Here is a 22,325-nt window from a genome sequence, read left to right as displayed (position 1 = left end):
TTATGCAATAGCTATTATTTGTGTGATTATGATTAAATTGGTTAATCTGATTTGGGATAGACATATGGTTTGGTATGAAAGGAGAATCATTAACAAGAAGGAAATCATTCAAGTAGCTTCAAGAGCTTCCCCTTCCAATAGCTTTGTCATTATTTAATATACATGTTGTTTATTTATTTGTTTGTGCTGAAGTGCAATAATAAATCCAATGGTTGTGAGGACAGGGCCAGGGATGAGAACAGCCTGTAGATGTGTGCAGCTGGGTACAGGGCCAGGGATGAGAACAGTCTGTAGATGTGTGCAGCTTGGTGCAGGGTTGAGAACAGTCTGTAGATGTGTGCAGATGGGTGCAGGGCCAGGGATGAGAACAGTCTGTAGATGTATGCAGCTGGGTACAGGGCCAGGGATGAGAACAGTCTGTAGTTGTGTGCAGCTGGGTGCAGGGCCAGGGATGAGAACAGTCTGGAGATGTGTGCAGCTGGGTGCAGGGCCAAGGATGAGAACAGTCTGTAGATGTGTGCAGAGGGGTGCAGGACCAGGGATGAGAACAGTCTGTAGATGTGTGCAGCTGGGTGCAGGGCCAGGGATGAGAACAGTCTGGAGATGTGTGCAGCTGGGTGCAGGGCCAAGGATGAGAACAGTCTGTAGATGTATGCAGCTGGGTGCAGGGTTGAGAACAGTCTGTAGTTGTGTGCAGCTGGGTACAGGGCCAGGGATGAGAACAGTCTGTAGTTGTGTGCAGCTGGGTGCAGGGCCAGGGATGAGAACAGTCTGGAGATGTGTGCAGCTGGGTGCAGGGCCAAGGATGAGAACAGTCTGTAGATGTGTGCAGAGGGGTGCAGGACCAGGGATGAGAACAGTCTGTAGATGTATGCAGATGGGTGCAGGGCCAAGGATGAGAACAGTCTGTAGATGTGTGCAGCTGGGTGCAGGGCCAGGGATGAGAACAGTCTGGAGATGTGTGCAGCATGGTCATGGTCAGGACTAATGTTTTATTTAAAATGTGAAGAAAAGGGCTGTAATCCCTTATTATTCTTAGGAAAAGAATCTTCATATATCATGAAGTAAAGACATTATTGGCACTGCACATGTATAAAGTGGCATAAATATGTGCTTTCTCATCCTTCCATAATGGAATAGTTTGATTTTAATTTGCATGCATATTATAGAGCTGTAACATAGAGTAGAATCTTGACAGTTTAGCAGTTACTACTGTACTGCACTGCACATGATTGCATGAGGGTTGACAATCATGTGAAAGTTAGGTTGCATTTTTGTCGTATCAGCTTCAGATTTGTAGCATGGAGGACTAATGACCAGCTTGGTGAATATACTTTAAGCAATTCATACCCTGGTAGTTAATGCCATAATAATTATTATTAGGGTTATTAATAATTAATCATTTTATTTTCACCCCCATTCATATTTATAGTACATGCGAAGAAGACAACTATGTGTGTTTTGATGAACTACACCATATTCATAGTACTACCAGATATTTATGCTTCATGTGCATAAAGTCGACAGTACATATACACAGATGTCTTGAACAGTTGGTTTTAAAAACTAGCTACATAAAATGCCTCCCGTCTCACTTTTCTTAAACATTTTGATGAAAGTTATGAACAAAAGATTCTGCATTTCTATAGCTCTGCTGTAGCAGTTCGGTAATGTTGGCATTTCTATAGCTCTGCTGCAGCAGTTCGGTAATGTTGGCATTTCTATAGCTCTGCTGCAGCAGTTCGGTAATGTTGGCATTTCTATAGCTCTGCTGTAGCAGTTCGGTAATGTTGGCATTTCTATAGCTCTGCTGCAGCAGTTCGGTAATGTTGGCATTTCTATAGCTCTGCTGCAGCAGTTCGGTAATGTTGGCATTTCTATAGCTCTGCTGCAGCAGTTCGGTAATGTTGGCATTTCTATGCAAAACTACTGTATGTTTCTGTTCAGGGTTGTTTCAGCAGCTTATCTCATCTGTGCATGCTATTGATGGAAAGGTTTGATGTCCTTGACCTGGAAAATGACAGAATTACCTTTTACCTAAAGATTTATGAATATTAATATGTTAAAGATATTGTTCTTTTAGGATGTACTGACTGATTCTGTATTCAAAAACTGTGAATGTCAAATATTCATATATATAAAACTTTGTCATTATTCATTCCAAGCAACAAAATAATTGCACTTAGTTCAAAACCTTAATGGTTGCTTGACAGTTTCATTGAAATGTTTCTTCTAGTCCAGGAACTTTAACTTCCACTATGCCAAGTGAGAATCTTGGCTCAACACCACACATTTTGACACTTACATGCTATCCTAATTATTTTCTGATCTAGACAGCACTGACATCACAACAAACATTCGATATTCTTCCTAGGAAACCAAGGTATTATTTCAAAACGTTGCACTTGGAATGCAGTGATTTGCAGGTCTTAATTCAAAATAAAATAATTTTCTCAAAGTTACACCAAACTATACAAGGTTGTGAAAACCTGTATTAATGAGTAGCTGACAGTAAAGGGTTCACCTGTCATGAAATAGATAAACGACCTGACAGCCACACTTTTGTAGAGTTTGCGGTTTATGGGTCTTCTTGGATATGTACAAATAAAAGTAATAATATATTTTGTAGCTCAATATTTAGCATCAAGTTGTTTGAGTTCATTGGTATATAGGGGTAAAAAATATGCTAATTCTATTTGTTGTGCAGGTTTAATGCATAATGACATGCACATACTTTGTGAAGGCATTGTTCCTATGATTTCGGTCTATATATATATGTACAGTGCACGGGATCAAGTATTATTCATTAAAAAAGTTTCTTTCTGTTAGATTTCTTTAATTTTGTTTGTATTTTGGTAATCTATCAATGATAGAGTGGTTGAGAAAATAAAAATAAATTGTAACAATTTATATTTTATTTTCTGATTGTGGCTGTTTGGGCCAAAAGCCTCATTCAGATCCATAACCCCCAAATTACAAGAGTGTGGTCGGTGTGTGCGATTGTTGAGTCAGATTCTCTGTACTTGGCTGTAGTGTAGCACCTGTCTGTTGATGTACTATGTGATGATGTATATTTTGTTGTGTTACTGCTGTACTGGTGTAGAGACACAAGTTGCTGCAAGACATCGAGTTTGTGTATACCATGCACTCAAATAAACAATATGGAATACGTTGTCATGCTTGTTCTTTATGGTAATGAAAACCATATGGGTTTTTCTTGTTTCTTACTGTGTAATGTGTGGATGATGTTGAAAACATCTGTCGTAGCATTGCACAGACCTAGTCATTGCTGATGAAAGTACAAGACAGTCCATCCCTGAATTGTGGGTAGACAAAAATGGACCTGCATCACTTTCCTCCCACGTAACTGAAACACTGTTCAAAGCAGAGTTAAACAACTCTCTTAAATGTGGGAGGTGGGAGTTGCTCATAATATCAACACCTGATTCGTCTCAATTCTCATTATTTTACAGGCAGCTGTGATATGGGGGAATATTGTTGACTGCAGTGTTAAATAACATTCACTCACTCATGGGTATAGTCACTCAAATTGCACCTATACCTAATGCACAATAACAGAACTTGGGCAGGAATTCCACTGTGAGGTATGTCTCAATTCACCCCTCAAAGCCTCAACATTGTAAACAAGTAATGTTCTCACTCCCACAAGTCCCAGCAGGACCAATGATGACAGACAAATAATACATTATAACAAAAACATATTTAATATCACTCCTGCATATGGAACAAGCATCTATAAATCCAGTAAAACCAAGCATTTAGTAATGCTTAACAAGGTCTAGTGCATGTAACAGTACGGCCCTTACTATGGATACAAGCATTACAAATCATGACTGTAAGAGGCCAAATCATCAAAGCTGACAATTGTTTACATCTTATTTCAATTGGGCAGTGAGAGTATACTTATGCAGGGTTAACCTGACATGACCTCCTGTGTAGGATTCGCCTGAAGGGACGTGACCTGTGTAGGATTCGCCTGAAGGGACGTGACCTGTGTAGGATTCGCCTGAAGGGACGTGACCTGTGTAGGGTTCGCCCGAAGTGACCTGTGTAGGGTAACCTGTCATGACCTCCTGTGTAGGGTTCGCCTGAAGGAACATGACCTGTGTAGGGTTCGCCTGAAGTGACCTCCTGTGTAGGGTTCACCTGACATGACCTTTGTAGGGTTAACCTGTCATGACCTCCTGTGTAGGGTTAACCTGACATGACCTGTGTAGGGTTAACCTGTCATGACCTCCTGTGTAGGGTTAACCTGACATGAGTTGTGTAGGGTTAACCTGACATGACCTCCTGTGTAGGGTTAACCTGACATGACCTCCTGTGTAGGGTTAACCTGACATGACCTGTGTAGGGTTAACCTGACATGACCTCCCATGTAGAGTTCACCTGGCATGACCTGTGTAGGGTTAACCTGACATGACCTCCTGTGTAGGGTTAACCTGACCTGACCTCCTGTGTAGAGTTCACCTGGCATGACCTCCTGCGTAGGGTTCACCTGACATGACCTCATGTTGAGGGTTTGCTTGACGTGACCTCACTGATTGATGTGATAAAGTAAGGTAGCAAATACCCATAGAGACAAAGAAAGTTGAATGCTGTGGTTAATATTAGATGCTTCATGTCAACCAAAATTACAAGTTAATACCTGTGGTGAAACTATGTTGTAAGGGACATCCGTCGAAGGATATATACAGGTGGCATATCAATACTTCACTGCCTGATTTCTCTCCGTCAGCATACATTCATTGTGATAGTTATACCAAATATGATCGATACAAGTATTTGGTTATTCCATGCAAATCAAAACATTCAACTAAACAACTTTACCCTCATATAAAACTGTAGTCATGGAAACAGAGTGGTATAAAACAATTTCAGTTGAAATCTTGCCAATATGAAATTTCCAAAGATATGTGAACGTTGTAGATATGCTTGCATACTCTAACATAAGGATAGAATTCTTAGTTTCATGTGAACTAGACGCATATCGAAATACCTTGTATTTTCAAAACCATCTAGAACAAATCCACAATTCATGAACTTCCCTCTTCGTTTATACTACACACATGTATATATACATTGGACTCACTCAAATAGTTGCAATAGTTATCTCCTGGAAAGCTGTACACCATCCGTATATACAAGTAAGTGTTGAATATTCAGTTTAGGTCCAGCATGTTTCACAATGACATTGAGATGCATGGATTCTCTGTCTATTCTCACTTAGACCTCGACCTTATGGATTTGACATAGACACATCCCTTTTTATAGATTAGAAATCCTTAAGTCTTCCACTTTTTCAAATTTGATACCGAAAACAAATTTGACCACTGTTGTAGTGAAAACGTTTTAACGCTTGTACAGTAGACAAATAGACTCCTTCATTAAGGAATGAACATGACATACCAGCTGTTCCCACAGTACACCCCAGTCGTGCACAGTGGCAATCTGCTTCAACAGTCTGGGCAAACAAGAAACTCTCAACATCACAAGTACATTGTTAATATGTTAACCAGTGGAAAAACTCGGCATAAAAGAATAGATCTAGTGATATAAAGTTTGGTTCTAAGGCAACATTACATAACAGGTAACATCAGTGTCAGGACTGCCCTATTCCATGTTTACAGCCCCTGAAAGGAACATATCAGAGAACTCCCACACAAGTCTACAACACGTTGGAAAGTCAATATAAAATACAATTTAACCAAACAGTTTTTAAAAATATATGTTCCTTACAGAGAGTGAAAATTAGTCCTTAGGAACATGTTTTGTCATTGATGAGTTCTGTCTGATCATTATTCAACACTTATTTCCTATTTGTGAACTCTTCAACACAAATAACACAAGGCAAACAAATCTATGTATGATATAAACATCATCAAGAAAACAACGCTAGCTTACATATACACCGGTTGGGCTATAGCAGACATAGAGAAGTTCTACAAACTATAAGAAATAATCTATGCTGTGTAATACCCAATTTTCTTACACTGGAATTGGAGTTGCTGGGAATACAGGGGGAAATACTTAAAAACAGGGTGAATACTTAACATAGGAATAAACAGGGGGAATGCATCACACAGGAATAAACAAGGAATACTTGACATAGAAATAAACATGGGGTATACTTAACACAGGAATAAACATTGGGAATACGTAACATAGTAAATACATTAACAGGAGGCTGCAACAGGTGCAAGATCACAGTCCCAAGTTGTTTTTGTCATCTTATCACAGTACTGATAAGGAATCAATAACTACAACTACCATCCCACAATTGCGGATGTAAAGGATTTTTACAAAGGGGTGTCAGTTAGTCTACACTAATGAGATCAATTATAGCCACAAAGGAATAAACATGGAAATATATAGTTAAGATAGGAATAACACAGAAACCTAGTTAAGATAGGAATAAACAAGGAAACCTAAAGTTAAGATAGGAATAAACAAGGAAACCTATTGTTAAGAGGAATAAACATGGAAATCTACAGATATGATAGAAATAAACAAGGAAAAAGCTATAGTTAATGTAGGAATAAACATGGAAACCTATAGTTAAGATAGGAATAAACAAGGAAATCTATAGTTAAGATCGGAATAAACATGGAAACTTTAAGTTAAGAGGAATAAACAAGGAAACAAGCTATAGTTAAGATAGGAATAAACAAGGAAACCTAGTTAAGATTGGAATAAACATGGAAATGTACGGCTTAGATAGGAATAAACAAGGAAACCTATAGTTAAGATGGGAATAAACATGGAAACCTAGTTAAGATAGGAGTGCAGGTGTTACAGGTTGGCAGTGAACACACCTCAACTGATCACTTCATACTGAACATATCATCAGGGTTATATCTTTCACTGAAGAGACTTACCTTAAACTAATGAATGCCCAGAGGTTCATAATAACACTATATGATGTCTATGTAATAGAATGCCCTTTCATTATACATAGCTAGGTAAAATTGTAAACCAAACTATTTAATAAAGCCAGCAATGTCACAATACATCGATTCTTGTCAGTCGTGACTAGTTTTAAGGAAACAAACTGTCTTTCTCACCGTCTTCCAAGGATATATTGAAAGTTAGTGATCATATGACAGAAATCAGTCAGGACGCAACTGTGACCTGGCAGTTGTTATTAAGATTGCATTACAACATGCAATGATGTCTCACATCTAGGTTTCAGTACAGTGATGCCATAACACAAAGAATGTTGCAGCACCATGCCCAAAAGGAAGATTTGCAACATGTTGTATAAAGGGAATTAATTCACTTTTTGTTTGACACTGAACACCATATCATTTCAGCTGCACTGCTCCAAATGGGCAATATATCGATTTTTGGATATACTTAGTTGTAAAGGACTCTTGATACACGACAGGTCGAGTTCTACAAGCTGTGTAATATATGTAGTAGCATAACAAGCAAACAGTTCCCAAACAGACGAGGAGTTTGGCAGGGCTGAGACATATTGCAACATAATGCTGTCGAGGAGATCAGTGATTGTCATCAAACAAATTTGTGTGACTTAATCTTCTCAGAATATTGGGACCCGACTTGCATGTTTTCCTTACTGTAAAAACAGAATAGGTTTGAACTCTTTTAGTTGAGCAACTATTTGTCATGTTTACATGAACAGTGAGAGAAGGCTTGGGCCTATAGATGGAAGGAAAGACGTTTGTGTGTGACTTTAAAAAAGCTGTATCCCCTTATTTATAAAAAGCAACGCAATGACGTAGCATTCATTGGAATAATCATATATCAGAATATATTTTTTACACATTTCATATTTAGTTTTGTCAGACCGGTAATCTTTTACACAAACAAACTATTGTAAGTACCTTAGATTTTCAGGTACATAGGCAACACTATTCCAGGACATAAAACACCTGACTTGAAGCTGCAGTGAGTAGCAGTAGGTAAGACATTTGACTCTCCAACAACCTGAAGCATGTCTGCAACTTTAGTGTAAGCTAAGTGTCCAGTATCTACACCAGCCATCATCATGCTGCTTTGTCTTTCTGTAACATCTCCAGATCATACAGGACCTCGAGAACACATCCAGTACTCCAGGCCTGGGCTCTGCAGCTGTCTCTACAGTACTGAAACACAACATAGTACTCATACTAGGACTAGTATCATTATCATACTTCTTCAGTATTATCACAGTATCATTGGAGTGGTTCTGGTAACCTTCTAATGTTTCTCTTATAGTCCAGTTGTTAATGTCTTTCTGAACTATTTTGTCCTGGCTTGAGTGAGTGAGTGAGTGAGTTTTGTTTTCCGCTGCTTTTAGCAATATTCCAACAATATCATGGCGGGGGACACCAGAAATTGGCTTCACACATTGTACCCATGTGGGGAATTGAACCCAGGTCTTCTGCATGATGAGCGAATGCTTTAACCACTAGGCTACCACACGTCCCTTGTCCTGGTTTGAATCCCAGATCTATCCTGAGTGTGATACATGGTCTGTTGGCACCACAGTGCAAACATCTTTAACCTTGGATGTTTTAGGCTTCCTACTGATCAAAGCAGTATCAAAACCAACTTACACCCTGACTGTATATTTCAAGCAACAACAATGTATTATGACAGCAAGATTACACATGTGAACTAGGTTTTTGGTAGGCATTTAAAAGTTGGGAGAACATGAATACCTGACACTTATTTTTATGCATAACAACTTTCTAATTCTTTGTAATGACGCTTCAGGGCTACCTCTTGCCCTTTCATCAGGTCAAATAGCCCTGAATTGTTGTTCCAAAGAGTAAAGAAGTTGTTATGTCATGTGATCAACTTCTTCTTTGTTAGATGTTCTGAGTAAGAGCTGAACTGACCGATCCGTTAGAGTTGGTGAGTTCTGGAAGAGATTGCCAGGCCGAGGTCATGACCTCCTTGTAGTGCTGACTCAGCGCTGTCTCCACGAAGTTGACTGTCTCCTTCAGAACACCTGGTGTGGTCTTCTCCAGTACTGATGCGAAGTACAGCTTGGCTCGCAAGAAGTACCCAATAGGCCATACCCACTCCTGAAGGGAGAGACAGAATATGTATAAAGAAGGCCAATAACTGTATTCGATGTAATAAGCGTCTCGCTCTTATATGCGCCCATGGCAAAATTTGCTAATATATTGGAAAGTGAACAATCCTAATAAGCGCCCCTTCCGATTTATCAGTGTACACAAAACTTATTTATTCGAGTATAATGCGCACTCCTGTGTTATGTGCACCCTTTATTATGGGCTATTAGTTTGTTTGTTGTTTAACGCTGCACTCAGCAATATTCCAGCTATATGACGGCGGTCTGTAAATAATCAAGTCTGGACCAGCCAATCCAGTGATTGATGTCATGAGTAGTAGTATTTGTAAGAGACATATATATCTAAAGGGGTAAAATACTGAGAGCGGTCGTTTGCTGCGTTTGCCAAATCAAGAAATTTACGTTCTTTCAATTCTGTTTTTTTCCACCAAAATTATATACTAATAAGCACCCCCTATTTCTAAGTTTGAGAGTGCCCTGGGCGCTAATTAAGTTGAATAAGGTGGCATCAACAGACATGATTGACAGTTACATGCGCCTGGTGAAACCTGAACATAGAGACCTTTCATGAGGTCCGTACCAGTTGTCATCAACTTGAGGAAACCACAACTGATTTTGATAGTAACCCAAAAGTCATCAGTTTAGGAGTTCTGGGGCGGTATTCATAAACATTCTTAGACCTAAACGGTAGAATATTTCTACATGAACCAGATCAGCCTAGTGGAGAACTAGTGCCTTTTGATTATTTGGGATGTGTTGATGACTCTTGTTTTGTGATATGATACATGTCATTGTTTCTGGCAGTGAATCTGATGTGACAAAACACAGAGATCATTAGTGGAGTGTGTTTCTGTATCTTATAGTAAATTGGTTCACATAATACACTCTTTTGTTCCTAATATATGACATTTATGATATGGAGTGAGTGAGTGAGTGAGGGAGGGAGGTGGGTTTAACGCCGCTTTTAACAGTATTCCAGTTTATATCACAGCATGTCAGCTTAATGTGGGAGGAAAGCCCGCAGTGATGCAGGTCTCAGACGTTTACTACTTCGGTGTAACCCACGAGCACCGGTATGGTGCTGACAAACCTAGAAACATAATCGGGTGAACCGGGATTCGGACCCACAATCATAGGTTTCTGGCGTGCCCAAGGGACACTACTCTGCACAGCAAAAGCGGCGCCTTAGACGACTGGGCCACTCGTGCCCCCTTAGTAACTCCTATACACTCACATCGTCCTGTGGAGGTAGGGCCTGGCCTTAGCTAAGAGTGTATGTTTCTTGGCTTAAACCCAAGTACTACTCAGCATCCACTCTGACTATCTACTCCAGCTAAGTTTCACAACAAGCATACTTGTAAACTTTTGTCACTTTCGACATTTTTGTTCGTTTGTTTGTTGTTGAACGCAGCACTCAGCAATATTCCATTTATATGATGGCGGTCTGTAAATAATCAAGTTTATACCAGACAATCCAGTGATTGACACCATGAGCATTGGTCTACACAATTGGGATACAATCTGTTAGTCGCCTCTTACGACTAGCATAGTCGCCTTTACGGAAAGCATGGGTTGTTGAAGACCTATTCTATCCCAGGGAATCGATCTCACAATCATAAGTTTCTGGCGTGCCCAAGGGACGCAACTCTGCACAGCGAATCACACTGCCTTAGACGACTGGGCCACCCATGACCCCTTATGATATGGAAACACACGAGGGTATTAATCTCTTTATCATGTAATGTAATTCTTAAAATAATCGATGTTTAAGACAAAATTTCACTCAATGAAGAAACTTTAGAAACTGCATATAAATACAATGTTTGAGTGAATTGCCCCATTTATCATATAGTGCCAATAAATTGCAGCCATTTATGAAGCACCCACACATCAGAGACCCATACCTAAACTTATTGGAAACATTGGTCACAAGACTACTGAGCAAGTAGACATTTGTAGAATGTTTGTAGCATAAAAGTAGTTCCTACCAGGTGACCTCATTTGCATATTTATTGGATCATGATACCAAGTTTATCTGACACTCGATAACACTAGCCATATATGATCAACTCCAGTATGTGTCGAGGGAAATGCATCACTTGATTAATGAGAGCAAGGGAAGCTTACTTTTTTCACTTTTCTTTAGTGCTGACAATAAATTCTATACTTTTTCCACTTTCAAAAGTCCAGGGGTGGCCCCATTGCATAAGGTGCTGGAATCCACTGTGAAAAGTTGTTTCCCTTTGGCATGCCAGGAACCTATGACTGTGGGTTCAAATCCCAGTTTTTCCTGATTATGTTTATAGGATGTCAGTACCATACCTGTGCCCGTGAGTAAACATCTAAAACCTGCATCACTTAGGGCCTTCCTCCCACATAAAGCAAACATGCCAACTGAAACTTATACAGTGTCCATCTTGGTGAATGTCATGTGACAATTTCTTGTACAAAGGGACTCATGTAGATTATGTGAGAGCAGTGAAGCCTAAAACATTATTCCCTGGACTGTATTTTCAGTGCAACTCACCGGGCCTTGATGGTAGTTCCATCCGCGGGCCAGCTTGGTGTTATCTCCATCGTTGGCGTTGTCATAATCTCCTTCATAGCCCCAGTCCCTATGTAGATTGGTGTAGAATGGAAAACCATGGAGAAAATCTTTACACCAGACACTGTATTAAAAGCTCTAACATGATGGCCCAAAACTAATAAAAAAAAAAAGGCCCAAGCATAATGTTTCATCCAGACTGCATTGAGGCCATATTTTTTCAGAAAATTCAGAAGTTGGAGGAGGTGAAAAAACAATGAACTATATGAATATCCACAACAATAAAATGGCACCGTTATACTTTGTACTTACAGAAGTTGTTTAAGTTCATTTTCAAGATACAGAAATCAGATATGATGTTTGAATACGAGAAGTTTGAAGCCTCAATTCTGATTGGCTGATGAGAAAGTCCACCTGACATGGCATTGTATATGAGTAACAGATCCAAGCAGATTTTAATGAGATTGTTCCAAGTCCCCAACTGCTACCTTGAGTCGAGTGTCTTCATCCCGAGGGGTCCAAGAAGGACCTCCCCTGCTGTCTCCAGGGCCGACCAGGCATTGTCCACATCAAACAACTCAGGGGCCTGCACAGCAGAGAAGATGTCAGTAATTGCACACTTGAACAGTCACTATTCCACTAGCTGGTTGTCTCACTGCAGTCAGCAATATTCCAGCCACATGACCATGGCACAAGAGCGCACTGGCCAAGGGAATATACGCTACATCTCACTGCAGTCAGCAATATTCCAGCCACATGACCATGGCACAAGATCACACCGGCCAAGAGAATATACGCTACATCTCACTGCAGTCAGCAATATTCCAGCCACATGACCATGGCACAAGAGCTCACTGGCCAAGGGAATATACGCTACATCTCACTGCAGTCAGCAATATTCCAGCCACATGACCATGGCACAAGATCACACTGGCCCAGAGAATATACGCTACATCTCACTGCAGTCAGCAATATTCCAGCCACATGACCATGGCACAAGAGCTCACTGGCCAAGGGAATATACGCTACATCTCACTGCAGTCAGCAATATTCCAGCCACATGACCATGGCACAAGATCACACTGGCCCAGAGAATATACGCTACATCTCACTGCAGTCAGCAATATTCCAGCCACATGACCATGGCACAAGAGCTCACTGGCCAAGGGAATATACGCTACATCTCACTGCAGTCAGCAATATTCCAGCCACATGACCATGGCACAAGATCACACTGGCCCAGAGAATATACGCTACATCTCACTGCAGTCAGCAATATTCCAGCCACATGACCATGGCACAAGAGCTCACTGGCCAAGGGAATATACGCTACATCTCACTGCAGTCAGCAATATTCCAGCCACATGACCATGGCACAAGATCACACTGGCCCAGAGAATATACGCTACATCTCACTGCAGTCAGCAATATTCCAGCCACATGACCATGGCACAAGATCACACCGGCCAAGGGAATATACGCTACATCTCACTGCAGTCAGCAATATTCCAGCCACATGACCATGGCACAAGATCACACCGGCCGAGAGAATATACGTTACATCACACTGCAGTCAGCAATATTCCAGCCACATGACCATGGCACAAGATCACACTGGCCCAGAGAATATACGCTACATCTCACTGCAGTCAGCAATATTCCAGCCACATGACCATGGCACAAGATCACACCGGCCAAGGGAATATACGCTACATCTCACTGCAGTCAGCAATATTCCAGCCACATGACCATGGCACAAGATCACACCGGCCAAGGGAATATACGCTACATCTCACTGCAGTCAGCAATATTCCAGCCACATGACCATGGCACAAGATCACACCGGCCAAGAGAATATACGCTACATCTCACTGCAGTCAGCAATATTCCAGCCACATGACCATGGCACAAGATCACACCGGCCAAGGGAATATACGCTACATCTCACTGCAGTCAGCAATATTCCAGCCACATGACCATGGCACAAGATCACACCGGCCGAGAGAATATACGTTACATCACACTGCAGTCAGCAATATTCCAGCCACATGACCATGGCACAAGATCACACTGGCCCAGAGAATATACGCTACATCTCACTGCAGTCAGCAATATTCCAGCCACATGACCATGGCACAAGATCACACCGGCCAAGGGAATATACGCTACATCTCACTGCAGTCAGCAATATTCCAGCCACATGACCATGGCACAAGATCACACCGGCCAAGAGAATATACGCTACATCTCACTGCAGTCAGCAATATTCCAGCCACATGACCATGGCACAAGATCACACCGGCCAAGAGAATATACGCTACATCTCACTGCAGTCAGCAATATTCCAGCCACATGACCATGGCACAAGATCACACCGGCCAAGGGAATATACGCTACATCTCACTGCAGTCAGCAATATTCCAGCCACATGACCATGGCACAAGATCACACCGGCCGAGAGAATATACGTTACATCAAGGGGGTATGTGAGGAAATCAATCTCATTAAAATCAGATCTTAGTTCTCACCACAGCTAAACAAAGATCTGAGGACATCCCATTAGGGGTTATGTCAGAACGACCTTACATCTGACCAATCAGAGCGTCGATTACCAGATCATGAAAGTGACAGTCGGAAAGTGATTTCTAATCATGCAACCTTGAAAACTTTAACAGGGGTATTCCAAATGATAGTTAGGGGCTTAACGACTGACTCCTTACAATCTAGACCATATATTTGCCATTCCAGAATGTTCTTTTGTTCAGGTTTCAAATTTTTTATCGAGAATTTGTCAAAATATGTTTCGAAGTGTAGTCGCCAATTTGAAATTAGTGCAGTAAAGCACAAGAAAGCTGCCTTCTGATTGGCTAATGTCGACTTCTTGTCAGTCATTCCATTGGTCGGTCAAAGTTCGCGCAAGGTCGGTCTGACGTGACCCGTAATGAGATCGTGTCCTCAGATCTTTGTTTAGCGGTAGCGAGAACTAAGATCTAATTTTATTGAGATTGGTGAGGAAATAGAACTCAGATACAAAATTAGGAGGTGAGCAATATTTGGATATCTGATCTTGCACTTCTAATTGTGACTGAGACAAATCAGCAGACACTAGCCATTTGTTTGTTGTAGCTGTAAAAAAAATTACAGCTGCATATCAACATGGAATGTAAATCATCTGGGTCACACAAACCAGTGGTCGATATTATGAGTAAATCCCAGGTTGTTGGGGAATGATGACATGCAAAATATAGATGCCTCTTATGACAAGCATAAGTAAATGGGGACATGTTCTCACCCTTAATCTCCAAGGGGCCTACTCCTGAGAAGAGTGTAAATCTCATAGGATCAGTCATATTACATAAATCACATGGTGTCGATTACAATCACTGACATAAAATAATTCAGCAAGGCCACAACAAATCAATTTCTTCGTGCAAATGTAGCATAAAGGGACACCATGGACACATGTCATCATGCTTTTTTCAATACTAATATACTGGGAAAAGTACTTCCCCAATATCCCCAATATACTTGGAAAAGTGTTTCCCAGTTGTTCTTGCATCCCTAATATATTGGGAAAAGTAGTCCCCAGTTGTTCTTGCATCCCAAACATACTGGGACAAGTGTTTCCCAGTTGTTCTTGCATCCCTAATATATTGGGAAAAGTAGTCCCCAGTTGTTCTTGCATCCCAAACATACTGGGAAAAGTGTTTCCCAGTTGTTCTTGCATCCCCAATATACTGGGAAAAGTGTTTCCCAGTTGTTCTTGCATCCCCAATATACTGGGAAGAGTAGTCCCCAGTTGTTCTTGCATCCCCAATATATTGGGAAAAGTAGTCCCCAGTTGTTCTTGCATCCCAAACATACTGGGAAAAGTGTTTCCCAGTTGTTCTTGCATCCCTAATATATTGGGAAAAGTAGTCCCCAGTTGTTCTTGCATCCCAAACATACTGGGAAAAGTGTTTCCAAGTTGTTCATGCATCCCTAATATATTGGGAAAAGTAGTCCCCAGTTGTTCTTGCATCCCAAACATACTGGGAAAAGTGTTTCCCAGTTGTTCTTGAATCCCCAATATACTGGGAAAAGTGTTTCCCAGTTGTTCTTGCATCCCCAATATACTGGGAAAAGTGTTTCCCAGTTGTTCTTGCATCCCAAACATACTGGGAAAAGTGTTTCCCAGTTGTTCTTGCATCCCCAATATACTGGGAAAAGTGTTTCCCAGTTGTTCATGCATCCCTAACATATTGGGAAAAGTAGTCCCCAGTTGTTCTTGCATCCCAAACATACTGGGAAAAGTGTTTCCCAGTTGTTCTTGAATCCCCAATATACTGGGAAAAGTGTTTCCCAGTTGTTCTTGCATCCCCAATATACTGGGAAAAGTGTTTCCCAGTTGTTCTTGCATCCCAAACATACTGGGAAAAGTGTTTCCCAGTTGTTCTTGCATCCCCAATATACTGGGAAAAGTGTTTCCCAGTTGTTCTTGCATCCCTAATATATTGGGAAAAGTAGTCCCCAGTTGTTCTTGCATCCCCAATATACTGGGAAAAGTGTTCCCCAGTTGTTCTTGCATCCCTAATATACTGGAAAAGTAGTCTGCAGTTGTTCTTGCATCCCCAATATACTGGGAAAAGTGTTCCAAAAATGTTCTTGCATCCCTAACATATTGGGAAAAGAGGTTCCTAAACTGCTCCTTTTGGTGCTGTTAAGTCCAAAAGTGTTCACTTGTATGCTTTTAGTAATATTCTGGGGGAAGGATGTGCTCCAAATATTGGAACAATATATCCAACCTGGCTTGACATTAACTATGACAATCCCCAGCAACTGAAGCCCCACTCACCACCACCATGGCAACTGCAAAGTTGGGCCTGAGTTGGAAGTTGGCCCAGAACTGTGTGGCATGGTAGGAGTCCTTGTACATAGGCCTCCTGTTGATCAGCTCGGGTGTGGTCTCCTTGGGTTCTGGGAACTTGCTGATCCAGAAACATTTCTCAAAGTTGTCCTTGATCTTGTCTGCCCATTTGGTAAATGACACACTATATTGATGCCCTGGAAATACAGCATGAGAATTTAGCATTGGAAACATGAATTCAAGTTTTCCAAGTATTCTTTTACTATTTTCTTGTTGAAGTTATTGTTAAAGTGACATATTGCAATTTTTTATTTCAGAAAAGATTTGAAAATAGGGTAAAACCAAATACATCTCCACATGAAGGTCAAATGTCATATCAATGCCAAAAATCAAAGTAAAAAAAAATATGATGACTGCACATTGTCATACCTAATGGAAACCGAGTTCACAAAGATCCATGCAGAAATAGCTGATTAATGGGCAAAACCGACATTAGAAAAATACAAAATCTCATCATAATGCTCTGATTTAGTGACACAATTGCTCTGATTATCCTTCTTTAATATAGGCCTTGTGGATTTTATATTTGCTTATTGTAATTATGGAGATTAGAGGCAGAATTGAAAAAGACTTCGCTTAAACAGAACATGCCCAGCAAATCAAACATCTCATATTCTATTCATAGTTAGAAACTATGGGTGTCATGTGTGCCAGCAAGATTTGCTGCCACAGATTTTAAATCTAGAGAAGACCCTAACTTCAAACTTGTTTATATAAGAGTTCAACCTTAGTCTTGAACACTCACTCATGTCACTCACCTTTGTCTGATGCTGTCACCTCACTGTAGGGGTACAAGCCCTCGGTGTGTAGCTGGGCCAGCCATCTCAGGGTCGAGAGACTGAGTCCCACCAGCTCCACGGCAGATCCGTCCCTGCAACACAGACACACACAGGCTCTCACACATCTCACAGAGCTTGATCTGTGGAAGCAGCTTTATCACCCCTTGCCTTCCACATGCCACAAACAAGGTCCGAATATGGTCCCTTTCTGATCTGTACTTTGTGCATTGTCACTACTTTGTTGGTGTGTAGGTTTCTCCACAATAGGTTTCTCCACTCCCCAAGGATACATACGTCCACCATGAGGGGTAATATTAATGCATGTCTGTATTTAGTCAGGTCATAAAATTAGGACATGCATAACTCATAGATTTCAAATAAAACTTTGAGAGCCCGAGTGCCTAATATTGAAGCAATGTATAGAGTAGATCACTATAAGGCTGAGGCTATGTTACAGAAGTATTGCTGATGTAATCTGAGCTGTCACTGGTCCCCATCATGTGTATTCAGGGATGCTGGTGGAAGAGTTGGCCCCTGTTACCTGGGAGTTGCTGGCTTGCCCTTGTTGTCTGCCTTGAGGGAACTGCCCATCTTGTCCATCCATGTCCCACAGTTGTGTTCATTGCCTCCATACACAAACCCAGTCTCCCACCTCACACCCACTTCCACAGTGAACCCTGCAACACAGGTGTACAAGCAGGATATTCAGTGAACCCTACTCTTCCAAGAAAAATTGGGGATTATCCAATCATAGCTGTCATCACGAAAGCAAGATGAACAAGGTCCGGACTAACATGGTTTGACTGTATACAACCAGCAACTGCTCTCATCACTTCACATTCATTTGGCTGACTAAGGGCATTGATATCAACAAGTATTAAATAAAATAACGAAACACTGTGATGGCATCACAAAGTTGATAAGTGTTTTTCCTTGATAAGATATCACTTACAAACAAAATCTGGAGAATTATGGAAAACAATTCCATATAAAATAATATCAAGGTCAGTACAATTTGCTTTCTGCGAAACCTTATAAAAATTTTGCAGTGAAATTAATATTTGACTGAAAATGTGCTTTTTCAAAACATCTGAGCATATTTAATAAAACTTTAATTTATACCTTTTTCCAGGAAATTAACCTGAGTGAGTGAGTGAGTGAGTGAGTGAGTGAGTGAGTGGGTGAGTGAGTTGGGTTTTAGGCTGCTTTAGCAATATTCCAGGTATATCACGGCAGAACAACTTCCTGATGAACACAAAGCTTATTTCTCTTTACAGATAAAGATAAAATAACACCATTGTTAAACATGGTGCTCTATGTTTACCTGGATCTGTCATCTCACTGTCAATCTGGTGTCCAGCATTGCGTTCCCTGTACTTGATTCCCTCTGCATGGCGACGAAGGGCCTCCTGGATGACATCACAAAGAGGCTGATCCTGGGGGAAAGAAACCATTTTTTCTTCTTAATGACACACACATCTCATATTTTCAATCTCGTGATCCACTGTATAAAATAATTCCCTTTGACTTTCAAGCTTATTTCAAACACGTTATTCAAGCTATCAAGTGCAATAATATTGACACATATGAAAATAATTAATCACAAATTGTTGCCCTGCCTGACCCAGACAAGAGCAACACGCGCAAAGACCTGTGAATGGTGACTCAAAACTTTAAATGTAGCCACCACACATACTATCGACTGATTCACCAGTACCAGTGCTAAATGAAACAGAGAGATATCTTTTTTCATCCTACTGATCCTATTTTTTAACAAAAACTAAAGGGTCTAATTTTATGTTAATGTCAACCACAGACATAAAGGTTTCAAGAAATAGAATTTGCAAACCAACTAATAAAATAAGGCCTTGAACATGGTTTCTGTAATGGGAACTCACATGAGCGCCAGGAGGGAGAGCTTCACTGTCATCAGTAGGGTAGAGTCGGGACACCTTATCTTGGAGTATAGCACTGCCTCCTGGTACCAGTTTTGTGTATTCCTGTATTGCCTGTAGCCACCACCAGATGGCATCGCGGCAATTGTAGCGAGCTCCTGTACCCTCGTTAAGTAAGTTGGGGATGAGACCGTGTCGCAGTGTTCCCCCATATGCCAGTATCAAGCACCTGAAATGGCAATCAATCCATGTGCATTGCCAGATCTACAGCACTACCACACAACATTCAACAATCTGGCTTGCATATCCATGTAATAAAGCACCATGTTTAATTTCATAACCAATTTTATTCATTATTTTAATGTTGCACTTTTCCGTATTATTTCTTTTCTAAATTCTGCTGATTTCATTAAAATTTTGTTGAACTGGGATCAGGACCAGTTTCTGTGTTATCCAGTACTGAGCTGTACTTTTGCAGTTTACCATAATGGCTGTCTCCATTGAGGTGTCATTCCAATATGCTCTGAAATGAATTCACTTTTTCAAACCTTCCACAAGGTATTTCACAGTATGACAGCTTACTGTTTGAGGAAATTCCAAATTGACACAGAATGAAGATGTTTACCATGATGGTGAAACAAAGACTGACCTGAGCCAGCACCTGGTTACATAGACTGACCTTGCCTCTTGGTTACATGGACTGACCTTGCCTCATGGTTACATGGACTGACCTTGCTTCGTGGTTTTACATGGACTGACCTTGCCTCGTGGTTTTACATGGACTGACCTTGAATCCTGGTTACATGGACTGACCTTGCCTCATGGTTACATGGACTGACCTTGCCTCATGGTTACATGGACTGACCTTGCCTCATGGTTACATGGACTGATCTTGCCTCGTGGTTACATAGGCTGACCTTGCCTCATGGTTACATGGACTGATCTTGCCTCGTGGTTACATGGACTGACCTTGAATCCTGGTTACATGGACTGATCTTGCCTCGTGGTTACATGGACTGACCTTGCCTCGTGGTTACATGGACTGATCTTGCCTCTTGGTTTTACATGGACTGACCTTGCCTCATGGTTACATGGACTGACCTTGCCTCATGGTTACATGGACTGATCTTGCCTCGTGGTTACATGGACTGATCTTGCCTCGTGGTTTTACATGGACTGACCTTGCCTCGTGGTTTTACATGGACTGACCTTGAATCCTGGTTACATGGACTGACCTTGCCTCATGGTTACATGGACTGACCTTGCCTCATGGTTACATGGACTGACCTTGCCTCGTGGTTACATAGACTGACCTTGCCTCGTGGTTTTACATGGACTGACCTTGAATCAGGTTACATGGACTGACCTTGCCTCGTGTTCCATGGACTGACCTTGCCACCTTGTTAAATGGACCAACCTTGGCACCTGGTTAAATGGACCAACCTTGCCTCAGGGTTAAATGTAGTGAGCTTGCCACCTGGGTAAATGGACCAACCTTGCCTCAGGGTTAAATGTAGTGAGCTTGCCACCTGGGTAAATGGACCAACCTTGCCTCAGGGTTAAATGGACCAACCTTGCCTCAGGGTTAAATGGACTGAGCTTGACACCTGGTTAAGTGGACCAACCTTGTCTCTGGGTTAAATGGACCAACCTTGCCTCAGGGTTAAATGGACTGAGCTTGACACCTGCTTAAATGGACCAACCTTTCCTCAGGGTTAAATGGACCAACCTTGCCACCTGGTTACATGGACCAACCTTGCCACCTGGTTAAATGGACCAACCTTGCCTCCTGGTATCTCCCAGTCAGCAGCAGGAGCCCTCTCAGGGCAATGAAGGTGTCTCTGCCCCAGTTCCTCATGTAGCCACTTGAGAAGTGTGGGAAACCTGAGCAATATATCACAATGTGTTCAACAGCCACCCACGCTTTGGGAGATGGGATTTGTTATAGGGAATTATCACAGCCTTCACCTAAGCATATCTATTTTGCTTAAAATACACTAACACAGTACTTTAAAATCATATATCATTTTCACAACTGTACAGTGATTCATTGAGAATGGTTTATGGCCACTTTGAACAGTATTTCAGTTATATCACAGCAAAGTAGAAGTGATGCAGGTATTAGACATCTACCAATTTGGTATGATGCTGACAAACCTAAAAACAAAATATATATACTTATATCTATATATTATTATCTCCCTTTTTTCCACTTCTTACACATCCCCTTCACAGACTTGTGATGTGCAGCTGGAAGGTGTGTTTGAAAGATCACACAAGGTCATATGAAGGGGGTATATTACTAAGATATTACAGAGATCAGATACAAAATTAAAAGATAAAAAAAATATATTAGGACGTATCATGTAGCTCACACAAATCAACACTCAATGTTTGTTGTTTGTTTCATGTAGCACTAAGAAATATTCCAGGGAGGGAGCCTGTAGATCGTCAAATCTTATCAACACAAAGCAGTGTCTATTTTGAGTAACGTCCCACACTGAGGCATAATGACACACAATTAACCCAGTCACTGAGCCAGACCACCTGATCTAATATAGTGGCCTCTTACGACTAGGATTAAGTGCTGGGAACCTACATCAACCCAAATCCCTGAAGGGTCCGTCAGTAGAGAATAATTATGAGAGTCAGTTTATGCCAGTACAGAATAGGATGTAACTGATTCCAGTATAGTTTCTGTGTGTACAGTGACTTGTCCTGCTTGTAGACAGATACAAACAGGCTCACGCCGCACAACATACCTGCAGCCAAAGACAGTGTTGCCTCAATCTCCTCCCCTGTTTTCAGGTCCACCTCTCTTCGTGCAGGTGGCACTGCAAGGTCTGGAGACAAGGGAGGTAACATGGAGGTCTTGACAAATCCACAGAGCTGGACAGAGCCCATGGCAAGGGCTTGTACGAAAGTTGAGCCATCACGAATAAAGCTAGAAGTAAAACAAATTAAATCTTCACAGCCCAAATCACAAATAACTTTATACACATGAGAGGAGAATCTGACGTCTTAATTGTTTTTATAAAGATTGTGAAAAAACAAATAAGTAACAGCTATTTCAAAATTGAATGTGTGCCTTGTCAATTATTAGTGTTAGAAAACCTGATGGCAAGAACATCACCAT

The 22,325-nt window shown here is 41.1% G+C and overlaps 2 protein-coding genes across 7 annotated transcripts in view; both read right to left on the bottom strand.

Moving 5' to 3' along the window:
• Positions 1-148: 148 nt before the first annotated feature.
• Positions 149-4,531, bottom strand: LOC125381905. Its single transcript, XM_048399262.1, has 3 exons — positions 4,380-4,531; positions 702-984; positions 149-662 (listed from the first exon to the last, which is right to left on the bottom strand). The coding sequence occupies exons 1-3, from the start codon at positions 4,529-4,531 to the stop codon at positions 174-176; spliced, it is 924 nt and encodes a 307-aa protein (XP_048255219.1). The 3' UTR covers positions 149-173.
• The window catches only part of LOC124112001 (glycogen debranching enzyme-like), a 58,942-nt gene continuing 40,321 nt past the window's right edge, over positions 3,705-22,325 (bottom strand). For 4 of the 6 annotated variants that reach the window (XM_046471966.2, XM_046471970.2, XM_046471968.2 and 1 more), the window contains 11 exons: positions 21,952-22,133; positions 20,971-21,073; positions 19,193-19,418; positions 18,619-18,730; positions 17,836-17,971; positions 17,274-17,386; positions 16,444-16,652; positions 12,098-12,195; positions 11,592-11,679; positions 8,865-9,053; positions 3,705-8,126 (listed from right to left, as the gene is read on the bottom strand). In XM_046471966.2, the coding sequence (XP_046327922.2) occupies positions 8,028-8,126; positions 8,865-9,053; positions 11,592-11,679; positions 12,098-12,195; positions 16,444-16,652; positions 17,274-17,386; positions 17,836-17,971; positions 18,619-18,730; positions 19,193-19,418; positions 20,971-21,073; positions 21,952-22,133 (1,555 nt within the window). In that variant the 3' untranslated portion in view covers positions 3,705-8,027. The remainder of the gene's footprint in view (positions 8,127-8,864; positions 9,054-11,591; positions 11,680-12,097; positions 12,196-16,443; positions 16,653-17,273; positions 17,387-17,835; positions 17,972-18,618; positions 18,731-19,192; positions 19,419-20,970; positions 21,074-21,951; positions 22,134-22,325) is intronic. The other 2 variants (XR_007222175.1, XR_007222176.1) reach the window with 2 other exon arrangements.

The sequence above is a fragment of the Haliotis rufescens genome, unplaced genomic scaffold (genome assembly GCF_023055435.1).
Source record: "Haliotis rufescens isolate VD_foot unplaced genomic scaffold, xgHalRufe1.0.p SCAF_2, whole genome shotgun sequence".
In the NCBI taxonomy this organism is placed as follows: domain Eukaryota; kingdom Metazoa; phylum Mollusca; class Gastropoda; order Lepetellida; family Haliotidae; genus Haliotis; species Haliotis rufescens.
This window is presented reverse-complemented; position numbering and strand designations above follow the sequence as displayed.

Bases quoted from the DNA above. Each gene is read 5' to 3' on its own strand.
- LOC125381905 (XM_048399262.1), bottom strand. From the start codon at position 4,531: ATGAGGTCATGTCAGGTGAACCCTACGCAGGAGGTCATGCCAGGTGAA. The intron at 985-4,379 runs GTTAACCCTACA...ATAAAACATTAG, and splicing joins TACATGGGAGGTCATGTCAG to TCCTGACCATGACCATGCTG. The intron at 663-701 runs CCAGCTGCACAC...TCAACCCTGCAC, and splicing joins TCTCATCCCTGGCCCTGTAC to CCAGCTGCATACATCTACAG.